General features: G+C 41.5%; 1 protein-coding gene across 2 annotated transcripts in view; it reads left to right on the forward strand.

The window, feature by feature from the left end:
* Nucleotides 1-24,858, forward strand: part of rxraa (retinoid X receptor, alpha a) — an 88,826-nt gene that overhangs the window by 11,045 nt on the left and 52,923 nt on the right. For both annotated transcript variants that reach the window (XM_086053456.1, XM_086053457.1), the window contains exon 2: nucleotides 12,230-12,343. In XM_086053456.1, the coding sequence (XP_085909582.1) occupies nucleotides 12,230-12,343 (114 nt within the window). The remainder of the gene's footprint in view (nucleotides 1-12,229; nucleotides 12,344-24,858) is intronic.

Below are 24,858 nucleotides of genomic sequence, written 5' to 3' on the forward strand. Positions count from 1 at the left end.
CGCCACGTTTAGACAACAACATTGTCAAAACAAAACTTTCTCACACACACCAGCAAGTACGACAATGTACAATGACACCTGCCCCACCCTCTTTGCAGTTCACTATTTTCTTTTAAATGTGAGCACCTTCCTCACCTATTTGCTGAAAAACATGTATTACTGTATCAGTTTTCTGTTGAAAACATGAATTAATTTGTTTCCTACTGTTGTGCCTTTCCAGCTCTGGGTAAGACACCCCGGCCTGATTGCTAGTCAGTTGCAGGTTACAGAGAAACCATTCACACACTGATCTTAGATTCAACCTAGGACCTGTGTGAACCACCTGTGCCACATGTTGAAATGGCTGTTGTGAAAATGTCCCTTTGCTTTTGTGGACCATGCATTAGTTTGTAATGGAATAAAAAGGTTGTATAATAACGGGCCTTTGGGATGTTACCTCCCAAGAGGGACCAAAGAGGCCTTTGGACTAAATCATCACTTTATTTGACTGAGGCGATAGTGCTACCTAGGAGAGGCGCAGTGACGCTCGAGTTTTTCCTCAGCAGTGAGATCACAGGAGCACTTCTCTCTTCACTCGCCGCCTGTTCATTAGTGATGAAGATTTCGACATGCTCTGAGCACCTCCTGTCTTACCTGGGTGAAGCCCCTCAGGAGTTCCTGGTGTTGCTGATGGGCAAGTAGCTTTGACTCAGAGGGAAAGCAGAAGCGCTCTGAGGTACATGCTAATGTTGCGAGTTTGCTGATCAAAAGGAGATGTCTCATGGTCTCCCAGTGATCTGACGTTTACTGACGATGGGTCCCCCCTGAGAGATGTATTGCCCACTGGTTGGTAGGGGGCATTGATCCACCGCTGTTGAACTGTGATAGCAACAGCATTAGCCAAAGTTTTAGCACAACCACGTCCACTTGATTGACTAGCGATGTTTATAGCTTTTTTTTCTGTCAGAGGAGAAGGAGTTGGACCTTTTCTTCTCTGTTGTGCCATGGCGCGAATGAAGCAGCTACATTCTTATCCCACCATCAAATTGACGCAAGAAACACGAGGCAAAGCGACATCTGTACGTTGTTAGTATGAAAATGGCTTCAAGCACATCTGACCACGGAGCTTGAAGGAGCTGCCAGCTGTACGCACGTCTATATTTAACAATCACCCATCCTCCCTGATTCCCTGGCTGCTCAAGAACTACTGGGGTAATGCTAGATGCTAAGCTAATTTGTCTTTATCCAGCTACAAGCTGGGGCTTTGTTGCTAGTATGGCTACACTGTCCTTCCATAACGCGCAGCTGCTCTTCTATGTCACTAATCTTCACTTCCCTGGCAGCTAATAAGCTATAGTACCTATATAGCCTGTTCTGACAAGTACCGTGACCAGTAAAGGAGGATGAGGAGTAGCTATTCATGAGACACACCTGGCAAAAAGAGAAAACACGAAAAGGTGGGGAAGCGATGCTAACCACTAAGCTAATGTGAAATGTTAAGTAGCAAAACACCAGACTATGACCGTAGGTGCTACAGTCCCCTTTTGACAGAAGTATGGCCGTAACTGCAACAAAAGCAATGAACAATTGAGTATTTTCGTTGCCAGGCCATGTACTGAATCATGTTGTCTTTTCTACAATGTCCACAGATGTGGCCGCTGCACCAATGTGCAATATTTTCCCTGTGCCTTCAGTTTATTGTGTGTGCCTCTCTCTTAAGCAAAGTGACCTCACTCTTACTCATCCACTTGACCAGCTGTGTATCTCTCTGATCTGAATTAGGTTTGTTGTTTTGGACCTTATATTTTGAGTGGTGCACCATTGTTGAGGTCTAAACGGATCTGACAGTTTGTCTCTCTTGGTCAGTAATTGTTATCTGAGTTAAGAGTTTTTACCCCTCAAGGCATCTTTTGTATTTTTAGAGCTGCCCTATGCTACAATGGCTCAGTGCCTCTTGCAGCATTTGCAGGTAAATGCGCCGTGATGTCATCAGTGACATTTCAATGGAAGAAGTCTCCACAATATGACCTCAAAAATGGACTAACCTCTTGACTTGAACTCCACCACAGTGAAATGAATGCACTGAACTTGAATCAGATTTGAGTCTTTGTAAGGCAAAATTTTGCTACAGTGCAGATGCACTTTGTGTCCGATTGTTGACCTGTTGACTGAATGTACTGTTTTTGGGGTTTGATATTATCTATCCATCTATCTATCTATCTATCTATCTATCTATCTATCTATCTATCTATCTATCTATCTATCTATCTATCTATCTATCTATCTAACTAATCCAATCTAATCTGTCGGTGTGAAGAGCTTTGTGTGAGTCAGCGGTATTACATCATATTGATTGGCCTGAATCCGGTGGGGCACTCCACCTGCTGTTCACTTATAGAGCATTAAGGACTCAAAGATTTCTGTTCAGTTCTCCGATGTCTCAGTCACCCAGTGACGCACACATTCACACACAAACATGCTCTCACCATCCTCAAATGGACTGTTGTAGATGTCATTGACTGTGCTGTGGGGATTGAATGGCCATCACTTTAGCTGACATGATAGACACCTCGTTCAGTGCCCCTTAGTCTTATACAAGGGCGCTGCTAGGGGATTTGGGGTCCTGTTAAATGCATATAACTTTGAGCTTCGCTACTTCAATTCCGCAAATTGGAAATGATATTCTCTAGGACTCACTCTCATCATTCCACCAGGGGATTTAAGAATCCCGCTGCAGGGTGCTCTCACTTGCTATTTCGGCATCTTAATAAAAGCGAAAACATGTGTTCGCCCCCTGGTGGTTGGCTGACTACTAGTTGAGAAAGTTTTTGATAAGATGCGCAGCAGAGCTGAGCCCACATTTTAAATGAAAACATCGCAGAGGTTAATTTGAAATGATCACATTTAAAATTCGATCGGTTAAGTTTATCGGAATACAGCCGTTTTAGTGAATGACGCTGGCTGTCGGTGTATAAGACCCGAAACATCCAATGACGCTGTTTTTTTTCTCTTTTAACATTTTCCCGTCCTCCGCCATCACGTAGTATAATGGACAGTGTATGTTCCGGTTGTTATAGCCTGCCATTATGAGGCTGTCTCACGCTGGAACTGTGCTCACTCCTGTTATGATCATTTTCATGCTATCTAAGGCTTTTGCTTTGTTTCTCGTCTCAGAGGGAATGGCTCACTCTAGTCTTTAATACTCAGTTTTTGTGCTCACTGAAAAGCCTTGCTTCCCACCAGAATACAGTAAAGCATCACACTAGTTATGCTGAGCCTCATCCCCATGGAAGAGAAATAATTTATAAAATGAAATCTACATTTGTTGTGTAAATGACCACATGCTGTAGGATATTTAATCCTGCCTGCAGTCGATCCCAGTCATGTGACTTGACCTAGTTTTGTTTGCCTCCGTGTGCCTGTCTCTTCTCTTTTTCTCTTTCATTCTCTTCCTGGCCCTTTCACTTTTTGAAACTGTGTCTATGAGTTGTTTTACTCCCCTGTTCTCCATAACCCTTCTTCTCTTCTTACCTCGATATTGTCCACTCTTACTATTATCGGCATGTACTTGACGGATTCAAAATGAGTGAAATGTGTTTCTTGGTGCAGTATGGTGTATCATTATATCCTTGGGCTGCATACCGGGTTCAAAATCATAAATCTTTCATGTGAAGGGAGTGCCTCTCAAAAATGATTGCCATGTGACAGTGCCGAATGATTTTTACTGACGTCAGTCATGCCATCAAACTCAACTTTGTTTTAATGGAAGACAGTGATGTAGAATCAATTCTTTTTTTGAAACACCAGCCCAACAGTCCCCAACACATCCGACTAGACTTTTGTTTTTCATGAAGTAGCCTGTAAAGAAGTACTCCACACTCGGTCTTCAGTTTTCCACTGAATTTCATTACTTCGGTGTTATGCCCTTCCCTTGACCTGCCGGTCAATTCATCATTCAACCTACCATAAAAACTTGTTGCTGTAATATATGTGCTACATTCCCTTGCTGGTCATATATTTTGCTTATTTCAGCTAGTTATATGCATTTTTCATTGGAACAGATGTAATATTGCTCTTTTTTTTCATTCATTTTTTCCATATAAATAATAATGAACTGTACAGTGACATAAGATGCGTTATTGAGCCTTCAGCTGTGAAGACTTTGCCAAGTAACCTGCTTGGCAAAGTCTTCGGGTAGATGACACACTGACCCCTTGGAATGTGTGGCATGTATTCATTCTCGAAGAGCACACATATCTGGAGCTTTGGAATCAAACTGTAACCTAAAGAAAACCCTAACTATCTTTGTGAGAACAATACATTCCACATGCCAGTAATGTAGCACATGATTATATGATGATTATAGCTCTCCAGGCTAATTTTTGGATTGTTGGATTTTTTTTTTTTTTAATTGTAGGTAGTTTTTATTCTGGATTTACAATATATCCTAAGCAGCCAAGATGCTATGTATTTATTTAACTGTGACATTAAAATACAGTCGCATCTAGTCATTGAGTTTTAAGATTTGACGCCCTTGACAAGATGATTGCAATATTTTTCTCCACTGGAGTCAAGTCCACTATGTCAATGTCCCATTCATAGTTAATGTGTCCATATTAGAGGCAGTTGTAGCCATAGAACACATTATATACTATGTCTATTCTGGCCGGTAATTTTACTCTTACTCAATTTTGGTGTATTTAATTGTCTTTGCTTTCAGTGCACGTTGATGCAAAACAGGTGCGGTGCCAGATGTTTTTGTTTCATGCTTTAAATTATGTACCACTTCCATCACCTAAGATTCTTACTCCTGTGATGTGTGTGTGACTTGTTTAACCATGTTACGTTTTACAGATGGATATTATTTTTGAAAGCAGACGGACCGGATTTTCTCATTTCTCAAGTCGTTTCAGAGGTACAAGTCTCAGCATTTGTGTTGCAAAATGTAAAGCTTACAGAAAAACAAACACAAACTTGGACAAACCACGTTTTTGCCTTCACGACTCGATTTGAGAACATTAACCAAGACTGGCTGAATCAGTCAGTGATATTGTACGCCTTGAATTAGGCATGCATCAAACTTGATTGGTGAATCTGGGTCAGATTTTATAGAATTTATTGTTCTAAGCCAAGAATGAAGAATGTGGTTTGCGGCGCAGGTTCATCCTTGTGCTTTGTCCTTGGCTCTTTGTATATGTTTACATTTTCAATGTGTTATTTTGAGATGTACTGTGCTAAAGTAGCAGTGGGGGGTGGCGTTAATGACTGGCAGAATATGTTCTCCCGTAGAGATGCTAACACGGGTGTGCGGTGTCAATTCAGCGGGCTAACAGGAAGCGTGCTCCTGCACCTTCTGGTGGGAGTGAGGCAGATGAGTGGGGCACAGGTCGCAAAGCAACTTCCACGCATCGTTTTCTGCCTTGGAGCACCTCTACACCGATGTGTTACATTTCACTCTGCATGCATCTCAGTCTTCACTGTGAAGTCGAGCTTTATTTCAACATTAGTCGCTGGAGGTAATTCTCTTTGATCACTCCATAACGTCAGCTACGATCAAGGAAAATGAAGGCCAAAACTAATTGCAATGCATATTTACAGGGAAAAATAGGATTTTTGATGCTGGTTTGGGTGATTATAAGAAAATATTGGACAAATATCCAATGGCCAATCCATTCGACTAGGACTCGACAAGATAGTTTTAGCACTGCTGCTCTGGTTGTGATATTTCACAGTCGATAAAGGGTCAGCGGCTGCCAAGACGTCATCATGTGAAAAGCTACTGTGTGCAAAAGTGGTGTGGCCCTTGATTTTTATGTTCTGTGTCTGTCTGTCCCCGAGTCAAAGCAGCCTCTTTGTGCCCGTGCAGCTTTTTTGGAAGTCTAATCACACAAATTTGATTAGAGTCATTTTCCTGAGAACTGCTGGGCCCGCAGTGTGGCCCCTTGTTCCCTTATTTGCCCCCAAGTAAGGTTTTGACGTGCAGTGGCAGACTTTGAATTGACCCATTTTGTTTCTTCCCCTCTAACCTCATTTGCTGCACTCTTTTAGTTTTTCTTCCCCTTTTTGCAACTTATGCCCCCTTCTGTCTCACATTGTTGTGTTTGCCTTTGCCTCCATGTCACAACAAAATAAATAATCAGGAGCTGCCACTTTCATGTACTCCAATGCTGGGCTCCTGTTGCTTTAAATGAATAGCTTTCACATTGAAGAAAACCTGAGTCGCCATCGAGTTTGGTGCAAATTAGTTAGGACTGTATTGTGAGGTGGACATGATGAATAGTTATGATGCTGTTTGATTACAGTCTAGTTAGTTTTGTCAGTGATGAACGTGTAGCCAAAAAACTACATGGCATAATGATATAAATAACGTTGAGGTGATGGGTTGCAAAAGAAATAATCCCTTCACTGTCCTGTTCTCTGTTTTCCATACATTTTGTCTGTTTTAAGGTGCAGGTAGTGGGCAGGATTGTTAGTAGGCATGCGCTGCTCAGTGACAACAGTCCTCAAACTGTGGTTGAATAGGTGGTGTTCAGTTATACCTTTTCCACAGAAGGCTTGCTGCTTTAAATGCCATGCCACGCCACAGCAACTGCCACTTTCATTTCTTTGTATCTTCGAATGTGCCTTTTTTTTTGTTGCAGAAAGGTGCTCTTGTTCATTTCAAAAGTGTCCTACCCTAGCTCTCGCAAAACACAGTCACTTAATAAGTGATTCAGTCAATCTCTGCACTTAAGGTTTTTATTGCCAGATCAGACCACAACAGCAATTCAGTTTGGGACACTAGGGACAATGAAGAGAAATAAATATTGGTTCTTTTGGTAAAGGATGTGTTCCTGTCGGTGATTTGGTTTGTTTTGTCTTAAACTGACAATTGTGTCTTCAAACCAAGGTCTGTGCATCTGCTTTTCTTTATTATGACTATGTTCTATCTTTGAGTGAAAGAGGCCTTCAAATTTCCTAATTCAACTGAGGCAGAACGGTTTAGGGCCAGAGATTAGCATTAGCACTGCTTTTTAAAGTTATTTAAAAAAAATAAATGAATGTGTCTTGCAACTACAACGAAATTCATGGAAATAAATAAATAACAGTAACCATCCATTATAATTCACAGAAAATGATATCACGATTATACTGTTCGACATTATCCAACAATTACTTAGCGTAAAAGGAAAACAAGTAACAAGTAGGGATAACGCTAACTATTGGACCGATTTTGGGAAATAAATGAAATTGCATCCATTGGTCTGATTTCAACAAAACTGGACTGATAACCAAACCCGCCCTCATATACAGTAACATTGGTGACATAAATCGTTAATTAATTGTTGTTAATTGTTGTGATTCAATATTTTCATCTGAATCTGCATTCATACGGCAACAATGCTGTTGTTATGTACCAGGTAGTCCTTTTTGGAGCACATATCCCTTATAGTGAACTAGTGGGGTTGATATAAAATGAAGGGTTTGGCTAGGTCCTTAGTCTGCTATAAGGTACACAAATGGATACAAATGTCTGTCCGCACTTCATCTTTTATTTTTAAGTAATGTTAGCCAATTTAAAATGGTGAAAATAGCAACTTACTGTATGTCTGAGAATTGTTGCAAAACTCTGTCTATGTCCTAGTTTTGCGGAAGCTGTGTGGCGTAATTGTCGCCTGTATTTAACGTTGGGGCTTATTCATATTCCAGTTCCTAAAAATTCAGACCTGGGCCAGTTTAGTACTGGCGCTCCATACCACCCCAAATGACCACCCAATAACACTGCAGTTACTGGTGTGGAGTATTATTTAAAGTTTATTTTGCATGTATGGATGTAGAAGCCATGACAGAATTTTCTTCAACAGTCTGAATAGTCACTGCTAAGACGAAAATAATAATTTAAACAAAACATTGTATTTCTATTTCCTTTCCTGACCTTGTGAGGATTCCATCAAAATAAAATGTATCTGTTTGGGTGAGTGTGGGAGAACTCTCAAGTGCCCTGGACTGTTGCACAGGACAGACAAAAGGAAGGACAAACTTGTTCTTTTACAGGTTGTCTTGTCACAAAAGAGGCTTTCAGGCTTGCTGTGGAATAGTGCCCATGTTGAATGACATTCAAGTTGAAAACTGTGGCGATTGATGACTGCTCTGTTGGCGTGTCCTTCGGAGCCCTACCGAGATATTTTACCCTGGAGTCCTATATGGCAAAGCCTTTTTTTATTGCGATACATTAAGGGCCCAGTGAACTTTGACCTTGGGCTTGATCCCCTTGGCGACACAGGACAGGAACAATCAGTAGGAGAGGTGGGTTGCAATACCTTAAACTCTCATAAATGCCTCGGTGTACAGTACTTCATTCAAAGAAGACATTGTGGGAGTCTTGTAAAATCTGAAAGCACTTTCACTGATGTGTTTGTGATAAATGAGTATTGACTGTTCATTCCTTTTTTTTCATGTCAGAGTAACTCTTTCACCAAATCTATCAGAATGTTGTCAACAATTCGAATATATACGTCAGTTCAGTTTCTTTAAAGCGGAAGTCAACGCAAACATTTTTTTTCAAGAATATGTTCTAAGCAAGTCCACTAGTTCAAAAAGGGCATTCTGATAAATATTGCGTTTGTGGAATAAGTGTTAATCCAGTCGTTTTCAGCCATCTGTGGGGACGGCCATTTTGTCTTCAAGACTGCTCACAATGACCAATCACAGCTCAGATTCAGAAAACAGGTCAGCCGTGATTGGTCGTTGTGAGCAGTTGTGATGTCATTTTCAGTCGAAAGAAGACAAAATGGCCGCCACCAGAAATGGCTAAAAACGAGTGCATTTTTCTGCTTAACTTATATTCCACAAACGCAAAATTAATCAGAATGCCGTATTTCAACTAGTGGGCCTGCTGGGAACATATTATTGAAAAAAAATATGTTTGGGTTGACTTCCGCTTTAATGAGTAAAAGCTGTGTGTTAATGCAGATACTTGAGCTTGTCCCGGAAGACTGTTTCATGCAATTTTAAAGCTAACAGGGTCTTCTCTGCTTAGAAGTGAAAAAAAAAAAAGATCAAGCATTTCTGTAATCAAAGTCCTGCTGATGTGAGCAAACATACCATATAATGATCCAGTGCGATAAAGTGCTTTTAATGATGGGACGTGTACCAACCATACCAAAGATGACAGCCAGGTGATTTATGAACATTAACTCACCTGTTGTCGTGATACCACTGATGACAGAGCTGTGACTTAGATAAGATTTAATGCACACTACTTAACCAGCTAAAGCCGGGATGACATCAGGTGCTGAACCTGCACATACACGTTGAAGACAGCAAAGCTACTTTATCATTTACCTCAAGGCTTGCTAAGTAATGCCCTGTAGCCAGAGTAATTCATGAAGGTATTTGTTTTAAACAGATGTACTATTTAAACATCATTGAAAGATTGGAAAGAGATTGCATTATATTCCCTTTAATCTCCCTAGTGGTTGCTGTTGTTGATCAACCCGTTCTTTTTCTTGTCATTTCCCATCAATATTAGTTCAATCTTTAAACACATTCTTAATATTCACACTTGTAGGAGCACACATTTGTAATCCTTCCAAAGCACTCAATGCCAGAACCGTAGACATGGGGAACTAATTCAATACCCCTTTGCCTATTTTAAAATGTCACTCTACGAACTCATCTGGAGTGGCATGTTTTCCACAGTGGAAATAAATGGGCTCTATTGGTGGTCACACAACCACGTTATGACCTGTGGATTGTGATATTTTGATGGAAATCTAAAGTTTCTCATGAGAATTGTATGCCAGTTTGGATTTACCCAGGAGATAGATGAGAGCCACGCTGTCAATAAATACAGTGTATATTTTACCAGTTTGGAGACAGAAAGTGAACTTTGCATAAAAGCAACAGTATCAAAAATGAAAGACCATATAATCAGATTTTTTTCCAAAGGTTTTGATATTTTTGTAACTGTAATATTGTGATCCTGACATACACCTGTCTTGATTCTCATATGAACGTAGTGACATTACATTCTTCAACCATAGGCTTTGATATGATGTCTGGCTTCCCGTTTTGCAGCTATAACAGCTTCAATCCATGTGGGAAGGTTTTGGATAAGGTGTAGGAGTGTGTCAATGGGAATTTTTGACAATTCTTCCAGTAACACATTTGTGAGGTCACACACTGATGTAGGATGAGATCACTTGGCTGTCAGTCTCCACTCTTAATTGATGTTCTGTCGGGCTGAGGTCAGGACTTTGTGCAGGCCTGTCGAGTTCATCCTCTCCAAAGTCCCTCATCCATGTCGTTATGGACCTTGCCGTGTGCACCGGTGCACAATCATGTTGGAACAGATAGGGGGCCATCCCAAAATGTTTCCACTAAGTTTCCAGCATACCAAAAGATTTTGGGCGATTTTGTGCTCGGGAACGGTCGCCTCAATGAAATTAAATCCAGTGTTTTGTTGAATAAAGCTGGCGGAACTCAGATGCTAATTATAAAAACACTTGAACTTTTTGGGACTTTGATTTTTTTTTTTTTTGCATTCAATATTACATCAACCATGGTGATGTTCTGGTCTCTCTCATACTCCTTTCTATATATCGTAATAGGCTGTGTTCTTTCTCTGGATCAAATTGGACTCAGGAAAATAAATTTACATCAGTCTTTAATCCGTCGTTTCTAAAACGTTTCGCGTCATTCATCAGTCGTCTGCAAAACAAGAGTCCGTCAGTTACATACTGTTCCTTCAGTTTAACGGAATGCCTACTTCTGGAAATTAAGTGTAACAAAACAGGCCCGTATGTAGCTAGGCAGCAAAGTTACTTGACTTTGACTTTTACTGTTAAATGGTAGTTGAACATCGGATTGGGCCATCTCATTGACGCATTTCACAGCCAGAGGCAGAACATTTAAGCCACAATATGTAAAATATCCTCATGCAGGCCTTGTATTCCAGTGGAATGAGAAACACAATTAATCATTTTTTGAAAAAAAAATGTTTTTTTTTTGTAACTTTAAAGTGTTTTAAACTGTTACTTTTTTTCTACTGTTGAATTATGGATGGACCTAATCTCATGAGGCTTAAGGTATCCAGTCTGTAGTTTGTGGAGGTCTGTCTCAGAACAGGAATGTGAATGTTGCGTGGGGCCACAAAACTTCAGCATATATTACGAAGTACATGCTTCCTTAGTATGTCTCAACCAGGTGAATTTGCTCTATGTTTGGGGGTAAAACAGGAAAGATTAGGGAAAAGTAACATTCGGCTTGGGGTTAACTTACAATGGCTTCAATAGAACGTTTTAAAACAGCATGATCTCCATTCTTCTTTGAACAGTTTTCGGAGCAACTTCCAACTGTTTTTCATACAGTTGCTCTTGCAATTCCAGTTAAAAATGACACCCAACTTGCATGGTGTCAGCTTTTAGTGCCGAAGGCGGCCCAAAAATACAGAGGAGATGGCTGCCTCTAAATTTTATATGCAGGAAAAACCCTAGTAATTGGAGTAATATTGCTTGAATAACAATAGAGCACAAACAAGTCAAGAAATAAATGCCAGCAACAATCCCGTGTCACATTTTGCTGTATGTATTCATCTACCCTTTTATTGATTGTTCAGACTTTGGATGGGATGGTGAGTTGGAACCCCAAGAGGCCTGAAACCCTAATTTGACATTTTTGACAGAGCTATTGGAACTGCAGCCATTTGCATTGTCGATTCCTCTCCGCCAGGGTTAAGGAGCATTTTGGCCATTGTGGCGCTCTCGAGGGCACTTTCTTTGCTGACAGGGGTTGACGAGTGCTGAGCTGATGTTTTGCCACTGGCGATGAGGTTAGAGGCCGCGTGCACAGCTGTAAATGTGAAAGGTTGATTGGGTCAAACTGTGGTCTTGGGCTGGCACTATCGTGATCCTCAGACAAAGGGCCCAGTAAGGCACATATGGCATGCTTGTTCGTGTTTTTCACTTGGTGAGCTGGAGTCTATACCAGCTGACTGGCAGGAGCCGCTGGACACCCTTGACTGGTTGCCAGTTAGGCACAGGGCACATATTGACAGACTCACACTCCCATTCACACCTTTAGACAATCCAGAGACTTACAGTAAGCTTAACCTACCATGTATCCTAGGGATGGATCGATTATGGGCCGGGCCGATTATGCTTGTTGCTATTTTTGCTCAATTACCTCTTCATGAGCCTCTCCTCCACTCCATTGCCACTTATTTTGAATTCACAATCACAATAATCATCATTTTCTTATGTCATTACAGGGTTCCTGAAGCCCCAGTGCTCGTTAGCTCCTCCAATGCAGCGAGGCCGCTCAAACGAAGCCTGTTCCTGTTTCAGTGGCATGTGTTCCCTCCATCAGCGTCGCCTATCGTCCGGTAAAGTTGTCTATCTCCACAAACCTGTTCTACCAGTGTGCTTGTTAGTTCCAGGAGAACAAAAAGAGGAAAATCCACTCAGTGAATGTACAGATAAGGAATACATACGATGGGTTGTGTTGCCGTATGAAAGAATTGATTGTTTTATAATTGGCCAGCAGAACATAAATATTTACTGATTTCTATCAGTAGGAACCTGCAGTTAACAACCAAACCAACATTTTATCTAACATACAGTAATTTATGAATTGCTCATGAAAGATGTGAGTACTACTGGTATAAATATAAAAATATGCTCATTTTGCATGTGGAGTTTTATGCAATACAATCTAATTAAGGCCTGATCAAAACACTGAGGATATGCTCTGCAATTATCACTTTTGAAATCAGGTGTATTGTGTAATAAAATCAACTAGTGGAAAAGGGTTACAAGTTTGTACTGCACACACAACTGCCTTAAAGATTGCCCTTGAGGCCTTTTTGGAGACATCACTGTGCTTGGTTGGTATGATTTAGGGTGTGTTTACACGCTGAGCGCCAGTGATTAACATGGTAACAGAGGTGCTGTGAAAATAGTCTCATCCTGAATGCACCTCAGTCTTCATCACAAGCACGCTGGGTCTGACATTATTCGGAAAAAAAAAAAAAACTTGTCTGTTTGTCATCTAATCATTGAGGATGTTCCAACTCCGAACGTGGAGTTGTTACTGACACGTTAATCACACTATAGTGAAGGCTCACTTGTGAAGCAATGCAATGTCCTGTGACTCAGTGGCTACGTTTACATGGACACATTTATCTGGATTAAATGCCCAATCGGACCCAAAACGCTTCATGTACACACCCCATTCTGAATTTTATGATCCGATCAAGCCCATTCCGATCATGATTTATCCTGAACGAGAGAGGTATATTCCCGGAAGATAGCAAAAGCAGAGCGAGTGTTATACTGTTTGTTGTTTGATTCAATAATGTTTGAGAGAGAAAAAAGAAGTGGGCTGAACAGGAACATTTGCAGCTCTATTACGAAGTGTTAACTCGACGTAACACCGCAAGCGGGCAAAATATTGCAGAATAACGCTAACGTTTAAAGTAGAAATGGAGGGAGCAATTGTTTTGTTGACATGAAAGTCGCTACGGCTTCTTTTTCTTCTACTACTGCTTCCGGTATATTTGGTCAATCTGGGCATATCAAAATAATTTGTTCCGCTTGAAAGTGTGATACATGAACAAGCAAGTCCTAATTGGATCAATATTTTTATTGTCCATGAAAACAGTGTATCCGATCATAATTTTAACCCAAACTCTGATCGGATTAAAGACATTTTGCACATGTAAACGTAGCCACTGAGCGGGTCATGTGAAGGCGGCATATGAGATGATGACTTCCCATCATGGTATAAGCGACTCAAAATGGAATTTCTATCCGAAATCATATGTATAATGTCAACAGTGGCATTTTGTTCATGTCTCATCTGTTGTATTTGATTCAAGATGACATCCAGTAGATGAGAAATGAAATACTGAACATACATAACATTGAATCTAATCCTTGAAGTATTTAGACAAATCTCCATATTTTAATATATTTCTAATTTAGCTCTATGAAATCAGTTCAATTCAGTGAAGTGATTGAAGAGATTTAAAGGAGGCACTATAGTGTAATTTTGGAGCCAAACAAGGAGACCAAGACCACTTGAAAAGTTGGGATCCGGACCACTTAAGTGAGGTCTAGTGTGGTTTGGTTCACTTGAGCTCAAATGTGAACTCTGCACGGACCAAACACACAGACCAGTGTTGAAAATGGCAGCGCTGAGCAGAGAATAAGGAACATCTCTGTGTTGCATGTGTGGGTTTGTGTTGCAACTGCACTTGTTACAATACATTTGAAACGCTTTCATTGACACCTCGGCTAACACGACTTCGAAAAGTATTCAACCCTGCAGATAACATTTCCCATTTGCAAAAATTGCTTTTTGTCGTGACTTTATACGAGCTTTTTCCGAAGCAACTGTGGTAAAAATGCAATGTGAACCCTGAGCGAACCAGTCCAAATGCGCACACCATATATCTTTTTTACTTTGATCTGGACCAGACTACTGAATTACAAGTGTGAACGCAGCCAAAAAATCAAGGAAATATTTTATTTTGTAAAATGTCCCACCACCCTTCAGCTGCTTGCTACTGGACAAGTTTGAGCATGATCAGCGAGGTGTACTCCTCTTACACCAGCCTGTGCCGTAGTCTTTGTTTTCAACTTTTGGTGTGATTGCAACATTTTTCACTGTCACAGCCTACAGTAAGATTTTGGATGTTTCCTGCACAATTGGAGGCATATGGTTGGGTAGCTCATTCACACAAGTCAAACCCTGTTTGTGTTGTGACCATTTAAAAGGGAAGTCAACCCAAACATATTTTTCTCAAGAATATGTTCTATGCAGGCCCACTAGTTGAAACACGACATTCTGATTTATATTTAGTTTGTGGAGTACGAGTTGAGAAGCAAAATCCACCTGTTTTTGTTTTTGAATATCCATTTTTAGCCATCTCAAGGCGCGGCCATTTTGTCACGTCTATCGACTGTAAATGACATCACATTTGCTCAGGGCTTACGTATCAACTAATCATGGCTCGGCTTCAGAAAACAAGTGAGCTGTGATTGGTTGTTAGCTGAGCCCTGAGCAACTGTGATGTCATTTTCAGTTGACAGAAGTGACAAAATGGCCGCCCCCAGAGATGGCTAAAAATGGGTGGATTAACTCTTACTCTTCAAACTCAATATTTATCAGAATGCCTTGTTTCAACTAGTGGGCCTGCATAGAACATATTCTTGAAAAAAATATGTTGGAGTTGGCTTCCTTTTTAAGGCCCATTCTACTTTAGGATACGGGTCACAGAGTTGATTTGGACGCCAAAGCCTAATTTGGAGGTGGAATAAGTTTGGTTGCCCCATTTGTTAACATACCATAGAACTTTTACAAGGTGATGTTAAGCATGTTTTTTGGTGTGCTAGATGCTCATTGAGAAACGCAGAATGCTTGTAAAGAAACTGAGGTAATTGTGAAGTACAGCAACAGGGGGTAGACAAAATCTCTGGAGTCCAAACTTTATCAAGCCTGTAATAATCGTGGGTCTAATTATGGAAAGTGTTTTTGTAAATCCAAGTTTGAGTGATTGTCCTCCAATCTCAACATTTCAGTGGCCCGATTTCAACCACAATGACAAGCTGCTGCGAGAGGCGTGTAGCTCTGACCTAGCAGGAGGTTTCTGGGAAGGATTGCAAACCTCGCCTCAGGAGCCGGATTCAGCAGCGATATGCTGAACTCTAGGCCGCACACTGATGTGGCTAAGCTTTGGTTTCAGAGGTTTGACATTATTTGGGCTTTTCAAAAACAAACTGACTGGAAAGAAACCGTGAGAAACAAGACAGTTCGGGATTTTACTTTACACGGGATCATTTTCAAAAAAAAAAAAAAAAATCTAATCAAAATAGTCGTCATCCAGTGGCTTTTTTCCCTGCGAGAAAAATGAATCACTTTCTTTCTGCAATGGTGTTGAGTGAGGTGAGCGAGAGGGATCACGTAAAAGAAACGACAATAAAATTCGGGCTTCTTGAAAGTGCTCACAATGCAAGCCTTGTACTCTGATTTGGTCTGTCCTCATCGAGCTGAGTGGAGGAATGGAAAAGATTATCCGCAGGAATGTCTGGGGTGCCCTCAAACAGAGCGGGCCGCACGACTGGCCAATAGGAAAGAGGCCTGCAGAGCGGCAGGCTAATTTTTTCCTGATGAACTCAGCCGCCTGCTTCACAATGCAGTCTGATTGCCAGGGCTGAATTCACATATGGTCCCTGTTTGGAGGGCCCAACTGACAGAATCAATTCTGCCTGGGGAAAAAAGGGGGCGGGATGTTGGGTGTACATGATTATTACTGGCTCCCCTTTTTTGCTTTCATTAGCCTTGGACGTGGACTGTCCACTGAAATGCTCCAACACACTTTGACTGTCCCACTGTTTCTCACTCTGTCATTACCTGCCCGTTCTGCTTTCTTTTCAATCCTCTTTGTTTTGTTTGAATAAGTAACAATCATGCACAACACTGCAGTGCATTTGTGTTTACAGCAGCATTTCCCATACACAGCTTCGTCTCAATTAATTTGGTTCTCCCATCTATCGAGTACCGGGCCAAAATAAACTTCAAGCGACACATAGCCAGCATTGTGTAAGCAACGTTTGTACATTCATGCTCATTTGTTTCCTTGTGGCTTGCTCTTCGGCATCATTGCAATGATAATATCCATGTGAAGGACCGCCAAAAGTAGGCAGCATGTGTTCATAGGCCTTGTGGTCACACAGCAGGGTTTGAGACCATTGCTTGAGGAAGGAGGGTGGGCGTCGAAGAGAGGCTCGGGGGAAGGATTGCATGAAGTTAAAGTGGCTCTCATCTCCTCATATTTCCCATTGCGGGGTCCTACAGAGGTGAGGAGGGGCACTGAGAGGGGCCTCGTTAGCCTCAGCGTGCTCCATGCACCCTGCGCTCTAATTGGCCGGCCTGAGTCAATGCTCCCTGGTCACTTCCTGCTAGGTCAGAAGCCAGAGGGGCCAGAAAATGCTTGGCTGCAGATTATGGGCTCGAGCCCCAATCATCAGCATGCACTGCAAACTGTTTTAATACAAAGCCTCCAACTATCGTAATCATTCTTTTTAATGAGCGGGATCTTACTGCAGACAAGAGGACTGAGGTTTGTCATCACTGGCACAACAGCTGCCAAACTGTACTGTTTTGATTAGCTGTGTATATATTATAGTCATGTCACTCAGCGGATATTGACAATTGTGGTGGTTTTAGCTGCTCTTGCATTTCTATTTACTTGCTGCTTATACAGGCAGAAAGATATTTTCGAGACACCACTATACGCGCAATGCCTATATTGGCGCTGTCGGGCGGAATCCGGAATTCCATCCATTTTGTCACTTTTGTCGATTGTAAATGACATCGCAGTTGCTCAGGGCTCAGATAACGACCAAGCACGGCTCACCTATTTTCTGAAACTGAGCCATGGTCGTTATGAGCCCTGAGAAACTTAAATGTCATCTACAGAAGTGACAAAATGGCCGGCCCCTGAGCTAGCTAAAAACGGGTGGATTTCTAATATTCCACAAATGCAATCTTACTCACAATGCTGTGTTTCTACTAGTGTGCCTGCATAGAACATTCTGGAAAAAAAATGTTTTGAGTTGACTTCCGCTTTAAATAGGCCACACAGCTTCCGCAGACCAAGGAAAATGGAAGTAGTTTAGCCACACTTCTGCAAACATGAGTTGCGTTCAAGAGCGCAATCATCTAACAATCCACGTATCTTTCCAGTCGGGCTCCTTCCTTTGTGCTATCCAATGGGGACTGATGGAATCTCCGTAATCTTTGTCTGCCAGTGAGCTTTCCCCCTTGCGACATGGGTCCTGGTGGCCATGGCTGACCCTGTAGTAACAGCTTCGGTTCATCTGCAAAAGGTGAAGGGCTCACTGCCTGCACAGAGTGATGGCAGTCATCCACGGTGGGTCACTAGAAATCATAGCGACTAAGCCTTTGATAACTCCCTGAGCCTATAATCCCCGTGCAGCACCATCACAGTGAAATGCTATCTCATTGTTGCAGCTCAAATCCAGAGCAGGTCGAGGGCAGTAGACAGCTATGGACACCGGGACAGACGGGAAAGTAACCTATCCCTGCTATCATGCAGTTAGATACATAATATCCGCTTCATTTAGACTTTTTGAAATTTGAACACACAGTATCTGAAATTGTCAGTGGCACTTTGAAAAAAGTTGATTTTAAATGACATTTTCGAAAATATCAAAATGTCAAATCATCATGAGTACTGCATAAATTAACACCAAATTAATTTTAATTGATTTGGTGCTCTTTTCCTTTCAATAATCTGTCGGCATCATCTCAACCCAAAATAATGATTTTGGTGTGTCGCATTTGTATTTATTTATATATAACTCACATGTAATATATTCTCTCAGAGGCAATTCATGCAAATTAGGTGAAATTCCTGAAACAGTTTCCCGCTCAACTCTCAAGTTGAACCTGACCCCTTTAGAGACTTTTGCAGTGAAGCGTGTAACGCTTACATCTGGAAAGGAGGGGGGAAAGAAACGGCATTTTTTATTCTCATCAATTAAAAATGAATAAGCAAGTTCTTATTCTTCAAGCCCCATGTTGCCTAACACAGAACAATATGTTAATCACTGCGAAGTGTGTTATGCTCCTGAAATATATGAGCTCATTAGGTGAAAATGTTGCAGATGTCTGGATGATTTCGCCGTCACTGACAGTTGATAGAACAATTACAGTCACATGCTTTGCTTCTCGTCTTGCTTCCATGACCGCTTAAACTTGAAGGCAAGTGCCATGTTTATATCCGTGAGGCTGACTAAGTGTTGAAGGGCAGTGGCCTCCTCTAACCACAGATAAACATTGGAGGATTTGTGTATGAAAAACGGAGCATAAGCCTATCACTGTTGGAAAAGAGCAGTTAGGTTGGCTGCACTGCACTTTACTCTCTATAGTGGATCAAATAAAGTCTGCACACCCCTTCTATCACCATGCTTCACTGTTGCTTTGATAGGTTTTTTTGTGGGGTGAGGGGGGGATAGATGACGGTTGACGAATGACGGGACACCTTTTAAAAATGACGGACCTATGAGTGACGGAAGTGTGTTTTCATCCAGCAGTGTAATCATCGTTGACGGTCCATCAGTCCACTATTTTTTGGGGGGGACCGGCTGATGGACCAACAAACTTAACTGACGGACTGGACTGGACTGACTGACAATTACAATTCAGTTCGTCACAAAAAATGACGGACTAACGAATGACGGACAGGTACCCAGACTGCTGACTGTTGACAAATGACGGATCAGCCAAATTGAGTAAAATGCCCACCTCTGTTTCAATGTCTGTTTCAGTCATAGGTTCCTTGGACTATATGTTCGATTAGTGGTTAGCGAGTTTAGCTATTGATAGTGTGGCGGTTCACATATTGCATCTGACATTCATTCAGCCGGCAATGGATCAATTTGTACTCGTGACCGCCTGTGACACTGAGCAGGACAAGCACTATAGAACCTGGTGGATGGGCGAAGTTCAGCTGTTTTTCTCCAAGTAGAGCGAGGCAGCCTATAGCTCCCATCAAGGCTCGAACTGTTGCCGCACTCAATATGGTCTGCCACCCCTGTCTTCATCAATATGAACCTGATGGGCAGAAGCAGGTACAGATCACCTGACCCGATACAGCTCCCTGTCCCAGAGGAGGAGAAGCCAGGGAGAGTCGAAGATGTTGTAGTGACAGAAAAGCGGGGGATGGTCTGTCTGTACTTTGACACTAAAGTGATTTGACATGCTTGGCATTATAGCTGGCTTGGCAGCAGGGACAGGTTGATGAAGCACAACAGAGTGGTTGATCAGAATGTCACCAAAGATGTCCTCGACAGGAAGTCCGAATCGTAGCGCCAGCCCTCCTAGCTTCCAGAGGCTGCACCTCTGCATCCACAGAAGGAAAAAACAAGGAATTTGGGCGTTCAAGGTTGAGCAGAGTGATTTTAAAATGTGTGTGTGAGATATTGTTGCCAAGAATCAGGGTGACAGAGTACCAAGCTCCCAGTGTCACATGTCCCTGCTGCACAGCAACAGGCCCACCCGAGTGTGTTAATGCAGGCCAGCACGCGCCACAGAAATGAGGCAAGTGTTTGCATCCCCCCACTTGGTTTCTCCACAGAGAGCTGCAAGTGGAGGTGCACAGTGGAATACAGTGGAGTGGTGCTAACGTAGCGGCTAATGGAAATATCTTGTTGTAACTCTATGGAGGAGATTCGGGCTATGGTAGGGGACTCAAGTTAACATGACAGAGAGGCATGCGGCATCAACACCTTTGAATGCAAAATAAAAAAAATGCCAAAATAAAAAATGATTGTTTTACATTAGCCCTGGCCAAGAATTATAATAATGAGGAAGGCTGTTAACAAGCCAAGCAAACAAGCAAGGTCTCATAGGAAAACTGTGCTCACTCACTAAATATTGAGTGCTCATTACAATTCATGTTATGTTCCTGCTTCTAGCTAACATGGCGAGAATCTGCTTCTTCTAGATGAGATTCATTAAAATGCTTGAAATAGTATCAATCCATATGAGTTGGTGAAGTCTCGCAATGAAATGAATGATGTATTAACTAGGTCATACTCATCGCGAGAATACCTGAGGCATCGGTTTGGGAATTGTTGCGGGGAGTTGACCTTTTGAGTAAAAGCTAAGTCAATGGGAATATGTGATGGTGGAATGGCTGTGTTAAAAGCTGCGCAGGCGCCACAGGGGCATCGCGCCATAACTCCATTACAGTCATTGACATTGAGCTAATTGACTCATGTCGTTGTACACCAATGGTGACATGACTACAAAATGAGGTTAGGGATAGGATGAGTGATGGAAAGAGGATGGGGTGAATACAGTGAGGAATGACTGCCAATGGGGACAAAGTCAATGTTAAAAGTGATGCTTTGGATTGGCTCTAAATCTCTGCAACCAAAGTTCGAGTGGTGTGCTTCAGTTCCTTCAACATTTGTGTCATTTTGTTCTGATAACATTTTGTTGTTTGCCAACCTTTGTGGCGATCAAAGTTATGATCAGTAAAAGATAAAACAACTTTTATATATATATATATATATATATATATATATATATATATATATATATATATATATATATATATATATATATATATATATATATATAAATAAACTGTATTCACTAACCAGCTAAAACAATGTGATTAAAAAAAATAATGTCTTGGCAAATAACCTAACATTCGTCAATAAAAGCGAATACCTACTTTGAAATTCTTTTGGGCTTTGGCAGGAACCAAAAGTGAGTATTGATTTGAGCAGGGGTTGGCAATTAATTTTCCAAAGGGGCCATGTGAGAAACTGGAACAGTTGGCAGTTGTCGAGGGCCCCGCCGACATTCTAACCTCAATTGTGTCCATTGTTAAGTTAATGTATTCGTTTAAATTTGGTATTGTTGCTCGTCAGTTTTTATGAAAAAGAGTCACTCCAGGCCAGGGGTCAGAAAAGTCGCTAAATATACAGTAGCAACAATGTGGCTTTGTCGACACACTGAAGGCACAAGGAGTTGCTGTTGCTCGCCTGCGAATGCAGTGACAAAATGAAAAGCACCACTTTCCAAATAAAAAGCACCACATATTTTACATGTATTTTGACGTCATGAAGGTTATGAGGACCGGATGTGGCTCTGGTCTGGATTCCATTCTCTGCATTATTGAAACCCTCCCTCCAATGACTTGTTTACATTTAGGTTTTGTTTGTTTTCTTAGGTTTGACTCTTGGGTTTTAACCCTAACCCAAAAAAAAGAGCAGTAGCTGCTGCCTGTATCTTCAGTTTATGCCGAGCATGTAACTGTGATTATTTAACAACCTCCCTGCCATCTGCTCCAAGTATTGCGATACACAAGCAGCGCACGTGCATATGAGCCTGATGATTACACAACAGCCGGGTTACTTTTGTGGTGGCAGTCTCACTGCAGACACTGATGCGCCGCCAATTCCATTATTCAAACTTAGCTCGCCGGTTGAGCGCACGAACCGAAACAAGCAGACAGACAATATCGGGCGTCACGTTCACGTGTTCAAAATGTAGAGAATCACAGACATGTTCTGTCTACTCTCATGCAGCAATGACTGTGCTTTTCGTCTGCAACTGTATGCGTAAATGTCGGAGAGTCAATAGGTGTGTTAACCCATTAAGGCCTAAAGCGCCTGGCTCAACAGCTCCCCAAAACCTAAGGTCGCCTTTGTAATTACCCTTGAAAACCTGAAGTTTTCCCAGAAATTCAACACTTACAAAATAATTAATATCTCAGCCCCTGTAGCAGACAGAAACGTAATTCCAAAAGAATTAGAGAGCTTCGACATGTGGCTTTTACACAGGCAGAGTTTTTTATTATTTACTAGTAAATAATAATATATTATTATGTTTCAATCAAAGATTGATGAAAAATTGATTGAAAAAATTAAGTGTCAGTGCAAAGCACTATTTTAACGAAAAAAAATCGAGTCACCATTCTCTATTCTGTTACAAATACGTTAATATCGTCATTGTCTACAATCTATATCATATCACGTTCGACTGGTTCCACTGATTCAATGTCCACAAGCGCGTTGTCTATAAATCACTGCCGTTACTTATTTCAGAGCTCCTGGCGATCGACGGCGTCCGCCAACGGTTGGAAAAAAATCTGCGACATCCTCCGCGGTCTCGCGACACCGTCACGTGTATATTCTGATGCATTAAATTGGCTAAGAGAGGCGGAGAATTGGATTAAAAAAAGACACAGACGTATCCGCTCTCCCGACTTTAAAGGTAGAAAGTTCTCTCTCGGCTCTAGTGGTAGAAAAGCGGTTATGCGCTCCCGTCCTTAATGGGTTAATAGAAAAAACTTGTACAGTTTTTTTTGTGCTCTTTATGTTCAACAAATAAAACCCATTACGTTACAGCACTGTTACAAAATGAGTATTTCCTTTTGCCCCCAGCAGTAGAACAATGGCTTTAAAAGGCTTTTGTTATCAGACTGCATGTTATCACTTATATGGTGCACATTATCTGAGAAAGTTTGACTTTGTCCATTTTGAATGGGTTGTAAAATGTCAGCGGAACTTATATTTATGAGTGTATTGCCTCATGTGTTATATCAGCGGAATTCAGGTACAGTTTACTTAATTTTTTTACGAGATCGTCTGTGCTCTTCTGCACGGGTAAAAAAATCAATAGGCCGGTTTACATGGTATTCCGATTGGAGAGAATCCGAACGACCAAACGGAATGAAAATGCTCCATATAGATACCACAATTGGAATAAAAAGGCCGAATCCAAATGGAATTTTATTCTGATTCATAGGGGTGGTGTATTCCTTTTGCCAATCCGAACGAGCGCCATATAAACAGTTCAGTCAGAATAGTCAGTCTGTTCCGAGTTCCACTTTTTCATTTTAACAACATGAAATCGTTTAATAATCAATTCATTCAGAGTCATTTACTTTAAAAGCATGTACCCCTATAAGACAGCATGTGTAAAGCAGTATACCAGCTTTTGGGTGTGGGTTTGTTTAAAAGCACAAAAAAGGCTTGTGGCTATTTGATGGATAGGAGGTATGTAGTGTGGGAGTGGGTGAGTGGTGATTGTTAATCCAACCAGCAGAAAGTCGGCAGAAAAGTAAACAATGGGTTTAGCAACTTTATCCTTTGCAGGAGTTACATCATTATTTGTAACACTTCCATTACTTCCATTACAATATATTGGAAGCTATATATTGTACTGTCTCTTAACGCTCCATTTGCCATACTCTAGACTGATGTAAATAAACCCCAGTTAATTCGTTTTATTGATTGAGGTGTGCATGCTTTTCCTTGTAGCAATAAATAGGCCAAACTACACACATGATAGCCATGAACCATCAACATAAGGAAAAAGAAAAGCAATTTGGCACTTGTCAGGATGCAGAAAGCTCTGGATCATATGACAGGAGCGTAGCCCGACATTTTTCACTGGGGTGGCTAGGGTGACACAACACCTCAGTGAGGGCTGGCACAAACAAATTATTTAGGAGTCAGTTTTTGGCTTGGTCCGTAGCAGGTGAGAAAATAGGCAAAAATGTGGATTATTGTTTCCCAAATTAAATGCAAATGATTTATTTTGATTCAACACATAGATGATCAGTCTGCTTTCGCGGAGGAGTGCAGACGTCGGAGAATACTTACTGTTTATAAGAAATTCTGAGATTTTGGACAAAAAAATGGTATCTAAATGATTAATCAATTATTGAAAATAAGTATCGATTGATGATGGTTAGCACATCCGGCTCACAGTTCAGATGTCATGGGTACGATCCCGGCCCCGGCCTCCCTGTGTGGTGTTTGCATGTTCTCCCCGTGCCTGCGTGGGTTTTCTCCGGGTACTCCGGTTTCCTCCCACATTCCAAAAACATGCTTGGTAGGTTAAGTGGACACTCTAAATTGCCCCTAGTTGTGATTGTGAGTGCGGATGTTTGTTTTTCTCTGTGTGCCCTGCGATTGGCTGGCAACCTATTCAGGGTGTCCCCCGCCTGCTGGGACTAGGGATAGGCTCCAGCACTCCCCGCGACCCTTGTGAGGATAAGCCGTACCGATAATGGATGGATGAATGAAAGTATTGGTTGATAATCGGTTAGTTGTCGATTAATTCCTTAAAACCTCTCTATTAAATGCTACATGGAAACCCAATCCCTTACATTACTGAGAACAATTCCGTCTCAACACAAAAGAATGGGGGAGCCCTCCACTAATTGGAATATTTATAGAAAATATCCTTGAAAGAGGCACTAAATTCAGAGCTGTGGCTTCAGGCTGGGTGTAACATCTCTCTTACTTTATCTTTAATAGGGGCATTAGTTGACACTGATGCGTT

Source organism: Filicampus tigris, chromosome 15 (genome assembly GCF_054856515.1).
Source record: "Filicampus tigris isolate MCC_2025a chromosome 15, RoL_Ftig_1.0, whole genome shotgun sequence".
Classification (NCBI taxonomy): domain Eukaryota; kingdom Metazoa; phylum Chordata; class Actinopteri; order Syngnathiformes; family Syngnathidae; genus Filicampus; species Filicampus tigris.